A 12,275-nucleotide genomic window follows, 5' to 3' on the forward strand; every position below is an offset into this window, starting at 1 on the left:
CTTGTTTTTCTTCAGTAGAATTCTTTTTGAACTTTCAATGTTATGCAGTTTAATGGACTAGAGCATTTCATGTATAAATAAATTTTAAAGTTCGGGTTTAGGCTACATCTGTACAATTATTTACAACACTTTTCAATGTCCTCACACCTGCTGTGAAGAATTTGTAATGGCGGAAGAACATGACAAACTTATAATCAGCACATTTTCAACTAGATTCTTACTGAAAACATAAAAGTAATAAATATCAATTTAATATTATTTAGTGAATTTTCGGAGTCATCATGAGGTACTGACAAATCTATTTTGGGCAGATTTTTGTATTCTGAAAACTTCTGTTGTCAAAGGAAGAACATAGACCACTGTCCTGCTCTGGTACCTAGCACAATTGGGATTATCCAAAATGGAAAAGAACAAAGACTTGCTATCCACAGTTGTAGATATTTATCACTTTACCAGCTTTTATTAAGAACAGTCCTAAGATATTCCAGAATACTGCCTTTCCCCATTCCCCCATTCCGTTGGATAGCAGTATGTGCATACTGTTCGTGTTTAGGGTATTCAAAGAAATGTATGGTAAGTGTTACTGTATACTGGTGTTATCCTATTTTGGACGTGTACGCAAGTACACATACAGCCAATAAGCAAAAAATTGCAAATAATAGAGTACAAGGTCAATTTTACTTGGTAAATTTTAAACGGATGCCGAAGTTCTGTTACAATACACAAAAACTTAGTATCAAGAACCTCTCTCATATATACATGGAACATTGAGGAACACTGACTTTATTCCAGCTTATAGCATCGTAATATAAAGCTCAATGCGGTTATCAAGTTGCTAGTTACAAAAGCAATTAACTTTTCCAGGACATCACGCAGATTGTCAGGAAGGAAGTGTCTCTACAGCCTACGTAAATAGGATACACTAATACTGTATATATATTTTAGGAACGTATTAATTAGAACATGATCACAGCACTAAGACTGTGTGGAAAACTGTAAATATGTTACCAAAACATGTATGCGAAGTTAAATAGTTTTCATTAGATAATTTGATACAAAGTGAAATCAACCCGCCCGCTTAGCACAGTAGGTAGAGCGTTGGTCTACGGATCGCGGGTTCGTGAGTTCGATCCTCGGGCAGGGCGTATGTTCTCCGTGACGATTTGATAAACGACATTGTGTCTGAAATCATTCGTCCTCCACCTCTGATTCATGTGGGGAAGTTGGCAGTTACTTGCGGAGAACTGGTTTGTACTGGTACAGAATCCAGGAACACTGGTTACTATGTTAACTGCCCGCCGTTACATGACTGAAATACTGTTGAAAAACGGCGTTAAACCCAACACAAACAAACAAACAAAACAAAGTGAAATCTATGATATTATCTATAAAATTTGTTTGTTTTTAAATATCAGGCACATAGAAGCAAATTTACCCGGATAATTTGACTGTTGAAAAATTTCATTTTCAGAAAGTCTATTGGTCTTATCATGTCCTGGTAAAAGCCTTTAAGTCGTAGCACTGCCATGTTTTTTTTTTTTATTTCTTACTGCATATGTGTGGAAAAGGGTTGCAAATGTACGTTTTGATGGGACTGCTTTTATATATTTGGCAGATATACCGTATAGCGAGTTATTTTTACTGCTGTAAAAGTTTACGGATTTGAGGTAAAAATACATGATTTCCTTTTACACGGATACCGGTTTACTTGACTTTACACGGCAAATTTATACGAGGCCAATATTTACGAATCTGATTTGGTCGTAAAAAATAGTAAAAATTAGTAGCAGGTAAAACTACTCATTATACGGTAAGAAACATGTCAAACTTAATAATGTCAAACCAGAAATGTGTATTACAAGAATAAATATCCAACAGGGAAAGCCACGTTCCAAAAACGCAGCCTCCTCAAACCACAACCCAGCCGCGGACGTGCACGCAACACACATACACTCACACACAAAGCAAACACGCGAGCACAAAACGAACAAATAAAGGAACATAGTGAGGCACCGCCTAGGATGAAACAGGCTAGAAGATGGAACTCAAAACAAAACAGCCCAATCACTATTTTTAAATAAAGGAAAATCTGAGAGCAAAAGACGTTGCCGTGTTTGATATATAGAGTATTGTGTGGTTATAAATATATGTGAGAGTTGTAGAATCGAATGAAATTTTACAGCAACTGCGCTTTGCAGCAAACACAACAAAAACATGTTACACTTCTAACATTCATTTAATGGAATAAAATTACTGGCTAATGCTTTCATTCTATACTTTCCGTTTCTCCTATTTGGTGATATGTTTTCTGTATATATCTGTCAAAATGCTTTCAGAACTGAATTAGTCAATGAAGTAAATTATAAAGTATACCGACATAATTCCCTGTGGAACTCCTGAACTGTTAAATGTTTCTTTATTTTGACTAAGCGTCAATGTCATTCTGCCTAACTTGATTATATCTCAAACTCTTATCGGTTATCAATGCTGCTTGATTTATCTTGTTTTTACATGACTTCTTTCGTGCAGCAATCTATAATATCCAACATTCAACAGATATATACAGACATTTGGCATGATACCAATGTATTAAAATCTAACTATATTCAAGGGAGCTTCTTAATAACCTAATTACATAGAAATGGAAACTAAGGCCATTAAGAACCATCCTGTATATATGGTAACAAGGTTTCTTGTTTAGCGTAGATTGTCGACGAAAGTCTCCTAATGGAATTGATGGGACAACTTATTTCGCAAGGTGACATATTTACCTCCCCAGCATACAGGTCGATACTGCCGGAAACAGTACCAATTTGTGTAAAATATTAATCATTGATATACCGAGGTATATCAGCCGCGACCGGGATTCGAATCCGGATCGCTGTTGTTGTAGCCTGCTGGCCTTCACAATCAACTCCCTCGCTAACGGTTTCTCTAATTGCAATAGGCTTTAAAAGCGAACAGCATGGATCCTGACCAGACTGCGTGGATGCGCTGGCTGGTCTGGATCCATGCTGGTCGCAAACGCACTATGCTGGTTTTCTCATGGCGCGGCTCAATTATACTATTTTTAAAGATTTATACAAGTCATCTTTCCCAAATATTTGTGTTGAGCCTGACATTAAAAGCTCCCATTGAATAAGATCACTCTAATACAAACCATTCTCTGGTAACGATAAAAAAAAAACAACAAAATCTAGCGTTATTACAAATAAAAACGTTTTATTGACTTGAAGTTTCCACTTTTTCTGTTTTGATACACATGTGCGTTACAATTGTCCTGATACTCACATGTATTGGCCCTAATTACACGACATTACGAATTTATGTGCGAAATGATGATCACCTGCACTTTATCAGTATATTTGTCTGTTGGATTTTCATTCATTATTAAACAATAACATTATTTCTATATTTATATCTTTAATATCTTAATATCTTATAACATCATTCTATGAAGCCGTCTAGATTCTGTAGGGATAACACCAATGATTGGAATAAATAAATATCGATAGATACTTCACTTGTATATTATATAAAGACCAGAGAGTATCTGAATTTAAATGTTACACAGAAGTTATACTTAGACATAATGATAAGGTTACTAAGCATCTAAAGTTGTTCAAAACGGAACTAAATTGGAGCAAACAGAAAATTGATGAAAACAGTATTTCAAATAGCAAATGTTTAGTAAACATCGCACAGCAGAAACTCTCATGTATATTTGACAAAATGTGTTCAGGGCTAAATAGGCACAGTGGAACCTCCCTAATCCGAACCCCTCTAATCCGAAAACCTTTCTAGACTGAACGAATTATTTGGTCCCAATTTTTCTTATTCATTCTCTATTGTAAAATACCCTTGTAATTCGAAACCTCTCTACTCCGAAAACCGAACAAACTTTTGTAAATTTTATATCTAATTACATTAAATTCTACCCTTCTAATCCGAACCTTAGTCAATGTCTCTGATATTAATCTTGCTCACTTCTGTCATTTTTGAGTCTGTTTATATTCTAAACTATTACTCTTTATAAAAGTGTCAACAGCAATAGTCCCCAACACTGGTATAAACCAAAAGTCATGTCAGATTTTTGCTTTGCAGATGCGTGCAATTAGCACAGGTTTGAAAGAAGCAAGACTAAGTAGTTTATTTCAACAGAAATTTGTAAGAATAGACATATGTGCAATAAGTACTAACAATGTAATAGATCCTTATTAATCTGTATCTTCCTCACACATTTTTGTGGAATTTGTTCATTAAAGCAGCAAATTGATTCACTAAATGGGGAACTAAATTGGACCATTACAATAACCAGACAAGTAAAAATGTTTTCAAGTGATATTGCGAAGTTAAATAAACATGAAATTTACAGACACTAAAGTAATCTACATAATGCTTACGATTTAACTATTTTTTATTTGTCTTTTCACAAAAAGATGAATCTACACATCTTGTATAACAAATAGCCTGATTTATCGTTCTGAATAGAAACCTTTCTAATCTAAAAACCCATCTAATCCGAACTTTTTTTCTGGTCCGAGCATGTTCGGATTAGACAGGTTCCACTGCATTTGCAACTCAGTTAATAATACCCTCTGGAAATCACTTCCATTTATTCTATTTGACGTAGCAGCATTCGTTCTAATATAATAACCGTGCTAATCAGTTAACAACAGCCGAAATATTTTACTGCAAATAACACTGAACCAATTTTGTTAAATTTATGTGTTATTGTATGGTAAATAATGACTCGTTTACGAAAGAGGAAACCGTAACATAAATCTGACTGTGCACAATAATTGCCTTTAATAAGATTTATCTGCTAAAGTTGCCATAAAAGGTAAACACAGGAGTGTAGTATATCACCATTGGACATAGCATTGTATCAATGAAATTGCTGACATTACATTTTTAAGTGTTTTGAATATTTTTTATTCATAGTTTTTCCGCAAATCTAATAATTTTGAATGATGCCATCATATTTTACTTACATTGCGTCTCTTCATATTTCTACAAAGGCAACATTTTTTAAAAGTTGTAATAGATTGAAGAACTACTAATATTTTTGAAAAGTAAATAATTATATGTTAGATTCTCTATAGATGAATTTCGTTTAGGTATGAGTATTTTTATGAAAAATGGGATCAGACCAATACGGTGATGTAATTCGACTAAACTTTGTAGCACATAGTATCGGAATCATTTCAAACATGAGAGGTGTAATCAGTAATAACTTTGATTAGAGGACTTGTTAGGTTCGTATTCAAAGTACAAAGGTACATTTTTGCATAAAACTACTTTTTCACTGGATCCGCCCATGTATTAACGAGAGAAAAGTTATGTACAAACAAGGCAATTCACGTGCTGTTGATACATGATTTTTATTTTTGAAATGCTTTGTCATTGACGCATATGTATTACGGCGCAGACTGACATCTGATATCTGCGTCTTGTTTCTTCCATAATAACCTCTTTTTGTAGCATAAAGGATGCAATCTAATCCATGTATGTTTTTGCTGTATCATTTAGCAATTTCAAACGCACTGCCCTTACCCACGTGCTTACTGGCTTCTCCCTCTGTTTACCCCCTTTCAGTGAACTCAGCGTCAGTTCAATTATTGTCGATAACCGTGAGTGCATTGAATTGCGTGTAACTTGTGCGTTTGTTTATTTTTAAGAATCATAGCAATAGCTTTTGGAAGTATCAGACGGTATTTCACAAAAATCATAAATTTTGAAAGCTTGTCGTACACAAATATTTCCAGGATGTTTCAGGAAGTATTTTATTCTGTTTAAGTAACTTCCTTGTATATACGTATTCACTGTCTTTTCAACAAGAAGAACCACATTCCAAAAACGAAGCCTCCACAACTACAACCCACATAACGTGGACATTCAAACACTGACAAAGCAATACTTGACAATTATTCGTTTCTTGTATTCACAAACTTGGATACGTTTTTTTTTTATAGATACAGTTTTTAGAGAAAAAATAATTAAACTGTATCGATCATGTAAGGATTTTATAAACTCTCCTATGCGGATTTTATTAAATCTACATTGACCTCCGCCTGTACAGAAAGTCTGTAAATTTTCAATTTAATGTTCATTGATAATTCATTAATAACTGGCGCCAATATTGTCATAATTATTCCCGACGCTCTTCGTAATAGTTTTGAGGATTTATAATCTTGTAAGTTTTTGCAACATATTTGTAATACATTTTTGTACAGAAAACCCAAGAATGATGGCATTAAGGTAAATATTTGTGTCAAGGGAGTTCTTAAGTTGACTTAGTGTCTCCAAGTGTAGATAATGTTGAGAATAAAAACGCGTTTTGTCTAAATTGACTAGACAAACGATAAATAATAAGAAACAGACACGATATCTTTTTAAAATAGGCTAGCAAAGGAAAAGGAATGGGAGCCGAGACCAGACAGAAAAGATAGAAAGTGTCAATATAGCAAATATCAGGGGAAACATCTATTGTGCATTTATTACAAGTAATAAATTGATATTTCTAACGTTACCAGAAGTAGGGGATCTGTCAATGTAATAAATACAAGCAAAGTCTGAATACTACTTGGATTAGTGTCAACGTTGTCTTATCTTAAGATAGGTATATACAAAACGTACATTCTGTAAGCTAAGTTAAGTTGTGCAGTCAAATGGGAATCCCAATGCCGCTGATTGATCCCGTAGATTCATATGTGACGGCGACACCGTTATACCTGAAATACCGCTTAGTTATCTTTTCTGGAAATAGAGAACTACATGTTTGTAACTGATGAATTGTAGAAATATATATTTTTGCAAAAAATAAAGAAATGTTTACCGGCTGTAGGTGCGGATGAGATCATCCGGCTCGAGGGTAGTTGTTCAGGCGGGAAGGAGACTCTGCCGATATACCAGAAAACAGTTACCAGAGAACCGGATTTCCAGGCACAATCTGGGTTTAATCAAATTCTACAATGAAGAAAACTTTTAAACCGAACTTTTAGAACTATCTTTAAGTCAGTGCTCGCCTCGAACACAGAGTTTGCTTTATGTATACAGCCTTTTATTTTCTGCTGCGAGATCAGCCAAAGAAAAGTATAAATGGCAGTATAACTATAGCTAATATTGCTGCCGCCATATTGCTTTTGTTCAACTACACTAGGAGCGTAGCAAGTACATGAGTAGAATATATGCGACTGTTGAGATGGAATTATACTGTCAATAGTCTATCAAATTGCGTGTTGTCTTTTAAGAATAAAAGTAGAACGAAAAAAAAAATCGAATTCCACACAGACTTTTCATTATCTCTTTGCTATTTAAGAACGTATATTAGACAGTAAAGTCACGAAACAATATTTACGTTACATCATACAATTTTAGTGTTAAAACTGAATTGAACGATATAAATTGACTTTTTTTCCTAGAGGATTAGACACAGTTACGAGGTATATAATACACACAGCTATTCTAAGCCAGTCTATACAATTTCTAGTATTTTCATGTACATCAGTTTGTGATTCCTAAACTGAAAAGAATAAAACGGTATGGTACAAAAATATTGCGTTTTCAAATAGCGGTATCATGTACAGTTTGATAGTCAAACCAAGTGTTTATTGTCCGAATTTATGATTGAATAGTTTTATCAGCTTAAAATGTAATCAATGGAAGTTGTTAATGGGCTATGTATTTGATCGACGAGTTACGATGTAAACGGTACTATACAGTTTTCGCGTCAAAGACTCATTCTCACTGTTTGATGATCAGTGGCAATCAAAACCAGTGATTGAAAATAATCATAAATGTCAAGTGCGGGTGATTTGTAGCAGACTTTTTTTTTATACTTTTATTACCTTACGCAATCATACAAATCTGATTTGGTAGTAAAGTGGAGGTATATTAATGAAATGCTGACCAAATGGACAAAAGAAAATATATATGACGAAAACGAAGTGATTTTATATCGAAACTGTGTTGTAACTAAAATCTAAATATCAAATATAGCACTACACTAGCCAAAGACACTTTGAAGATTAACAGGTACTTTAAGGGACAAACCCACACATTTTAGGCGAAAAACAATTTCTCACAAAAATGTATAAAAATGAGTTGTCCGAAAATGACTAGTGGTACAAACTTATTGACATAAGATTTTTGCAAGACATTCTTATAAATAACCAGAAATATTTTGCAGAAGGTAGTAAACTGTTGCAACGCTTTTGAAATAATGCAGAACATGTACATACTTCTTGCATCTTTGCCAACATCTAACTTTTATTTTCACACACATTATCATATTTCAGTGTCATATATATATTCTGTGTCAAATTTGGTAGAAATGAACATGTTGTAAGATTTCACCAAAACTTTGGGCTAGTTATATCATATGACCATAGTACGTACAGATTCAACTGCAATAACGTTATTGTACATATGAATTGATGTATAGGTTACTACTACAGGTTACACATGGCAATCCAGTAACTCTTTGGGCGACCAAATCATCTCCACTGATACCATATTTGTGTCATCGTAAAAAATTGAAGAGACTGGTAAAAACTGAATATCACTGGAAACGTTGTAGAATTTTAATACAACTAAATCATTATTTTTGTATAATGTTAAACAATATTAGAAAATGCATTCACTCTTATACTGATAAATAGTATGCTAACTTAGTTGGGATGTGATTTCTATACAAAGTATCAGCGGTCAAAATTTAAGCTAGAATAATCAATATTACTTCATTAAAACAAACACAAATACCAAAATAAAAGAAAAACAAAACAATTCTCTCTGCGTAGCTTTTCTTAATTAACAACAACCTGCGATTTGTCATTTAAAAGCGAAACGCTACCATAACTGAATTAGTTTCAAATGCCATCGACACACTCCTTAGATGAAACCACCGGGATTACTCTCTCGGGGATGTGCAGTTTTGATGTAAATGTCAATGCAACAACGGCACTGAATATTAAACTAAACCGTCAATGTGTGTTTCATATTTCCTTATGGTTCTTCCAGCTGGAATCTGCAACATATCTCTGTGTGTCTCTATAAATCATAACAAAAATGAAGGAACCTCATTTTTTTGCGGATTTAGCTTTTCCCATGGTTTGAGGATAATTTTGAAGTTATTTAAAAATATTATTAGTGAAGATAGCCTGCAAATTTTTTCACAAAGTAAATATTGATTTAGCGTTTATTTTGAGCTCATTTGCATTTTTAGAAGGCATACAGTGTATTTTGTATAACGCGTTTCTCTTTATCTGAAATGTTGTGTCTTGCCGTCATGTGCAGGAGGTGTATTTTGGGTGAGGCGTAAAAAACTTGTTTGTTTCCGGTATCCCGACTTAACCTAAATTTTAGTGCTTTAAACATGATCAGTGATGTAAGATATCAACTAAATGATGATCTAAAGGCATATTATTTGTTTCCCCTTATTTGTTTCCATTTCAAACACAAAACTAATTTCCGAAAAGTCTCATTTAATAAAAAAAAAAAAAAAAAAATCAAAACAATTTTCCGACCTACGTACCCTGATTTTTTTAGCATGTTACCGGAAACAGAGTTTTTAGGCCTGAGTGCATTTTCACTCACTCAGTTGTTTAAATTGTGACAAAAGGTCAAAGAAAAAAGCAAATGTCACAAGATAAAGAATTATCTCACTGAAGCTATAACACAAAACATTTCCCCTTCAACAGATTATTACATATCAACATATTCGTACTATAGATATTTATTTCTCAAGGCAGTTTCGAAACTATGACTTCGTTACACATAAATTGGTTTTCCATCCCACAGGAACAGACGCATTATACAATATATTACATACACACCCTTTTAAAATTAGTTTTATGTGGGAAATTGATTTTTTCCGTTCTTTTTCTATGTATCAGTTTGTTTTGCTATTTCTATCCCCATGTGGAGTTAAGTGCAAACGTTTCAACCTTTAAGTAAGAACGGACTGTAACAGGTTAAAAGAGTCATTTTTTTCATAATATTCAGAGCGCATGGATAAGGACATAGGAACATCGAATACAGTTACAAAATAAAAACTAACAATTGAATATCTGGAAGCATACCCAGACAACGGAAAGATAAAACATACGGAGTGCAGTGTGATAAAAATTAATTCATGGTTTTAGTAAAATCAATTGGTGTAACCACTTAAACATACAAAATAACGTACACATGCCAGATATAACGAAATGAGCAAAAAGCAAGCTGAAAGTAACGACACCGTCTTGAAACGGTCAGTAATCATAGTAGAAAATTGAACTTGGGCTTATGTTAAATATACCCTATACGTCATATATTTAAGTTTCAAGAACGCCGTTTCAACCAATACTATTAATCACCATACAAACTAACAATATTTTAAAGTCAAAATTCAATTTTATAATATATATATTAATCATTTTTGTGAGAATGGGCATGTTCTGCTACTAGTGCTACAAATATTTTGTCACTGCAGTTAGATTAATAAGTATTTATTAATATATCGTGTATATAAATCCCATTCTTTCAAAACAGTACAATGAATCTTGAAGGCTTATCCTTTTTTCTTAAATCAATTCATCTCTTTTTTCAATACAATTACTTCATCTCAATATTCTCTTATTATCATTTAATTTTAAGTATCATTCCTTCACTCTTCCCTAAAAGTTTGGCATGAGACGACTGAAACAACTGTCAAGTGAGTTTTTTTCTTATTTCCGTAGTTGTAATAAAAGGCAATATCACAAGGACATTTATTGGCCAGACATACATATTTAGTATCAGCTGTAATTGTTTTCTTAAATAAGAGGCGACATAAAATATCTCTAACTGAAAAAGTATGCATTTAGAAACAATGACGTCATAATGTAGCATTTTTCTATGATAATTAAGTCCTCGGAGATTAATAAAGTGATTTCACATTCTTAGTGTCTTATTGTTTGGTTTCTTTATATTCTGACATAATAAAATGCTGTTGAATCAGGTATATTACATATTTCTTCTATTCTGTACATATGAGAAATGTTTCGTAAGTATTTTAAGCTATGTTTCCTACATTTATGTTACTTTATTTAAGAAAAGTATTTTTTCCACACAATTGACTGAATATTGGTATTTAAGATAGTATTTTTCTGGCAGAGAAAGTATACACTTTGCATTTTCTTTTAGGTGAACACTTTGATATATTGTATTTTCTTGTTACATGCACTAACATTATGTACGAGTTTGGTACACGTGTATATAAAGGAAGCAACCACCTACTTAAGATTTTGATGCTCATCTGGTAATGGATTGTACTTGCTGCCATTTCCGGAGCTCGGAATATTTAAAACTCGGCCAGCAGAACCTTTACTGACTCCGCCATTTTGTCCATGATGCTGGCGGGGACGATGACGTCCCTTTTGCGCCGGAAGTTGAAGCTGGTTTGCCGCTGCCATTCCTGAAATGTCAACAGAAATATTATTTACTAAGTCTTAGTCCTTGTATGTACTTTGAAATGTATAAAAATAGATATTAAATGTGTCGAGTGGCTGGGCAGGATGGGAAGCATAACAGCACAAGTGAACAAATGTCTTTTGTAATACATAATTATATGATAAAGTAGAATAACACACGACGAATACCAGATACCAGAAGGATCAAATTCACAGGATATAATCAGTACTTATTGTAGGTTTCTTTCAGCAGGAACTATATCATTAAGTCAGTTTAATACATTTCAATGCTCTGCTTCCGAATCACACTATGCGCGATATTGTCATTCCTGAGGTTTACAGTTTAGCTAATGAAAAAGTCACTAAAAGTATGTACAAGTTCTGTGGATGACGACTGAATGCAAGAGAATATACTCTTTCTAAACAATAAATTGTTCTGCTGGTAAGTTATTTCCCTTATTTTACCATAAAGAGGCACTACTCAATACCGAGTGTTAATAGATGAGAAGACTTATTATTTCCCTCATAATAAAAAATAATAGGTAAGGGTAGATTTCTCGGAAGCACAGAGCACTAAAAACACAGCCTCAGAGCCACGTATTTGCATAGTAGGCCTACAACAAAAAGAAGCTGTAATGGAAAAATATTTCAGACGGGTTGCTTCAAACATCCAACAAGTACATATTATTTTATGCTAAATATAGATGGAGGGGGAGGAAATGGTAAGGGGCAAAATGGGGCCGGGGCGGGGGGATGGGGGAACCCGAAGGGGAAGTTGAACAAGGACGAATATACAAAGGGAATGCCATGTTCTTTAATAACAGTCACACTACAACGTTAACC

At 33.7% G+C, this 12,275-nt stretch overlaps 1 protein-coding gene across 2 annotated transcripts in view; it reads right to left on the minus strand.

Moving 5' to 3' along the window:
- Positions 1-12,275, minus strand: part of LOC123564244 (BAI1-associated protein 3-like) — a 408,668-nt gene that overhangs the window by 243,955 nt on the left and 152,438 nt on the right. For both annotated transcript variants that reach the window (XM_045357655.2, XM_045357656.2), the window contains one exon: positions 11,260-11,437. In XM_045357655.2, coding sequence (XP_045213590.2) covers positions 11,260-11,435 — 176 coding nt within the window. In that variant the 5' untranslated portion in view covers positions 11,436-11,437. The remainder of the gene's footprint in view (positions 1-11,259; positions 11,438-12,275) is intronic.

This window comes from Mercenaria mercenaria, chromosome 2 (genome assembly GCF_021730395.1).
Source record: "Mercenaria mercenaria strain notata chromosome 2, MADL_Memer_1, whole genome shotgun sequence".
Lineage (NCBI taxonomy): Eukaryota > Metazoa > Mollusca > Bivalvia > Venerida > Veneridae > Mercenaria > Mercenaria mercenaria.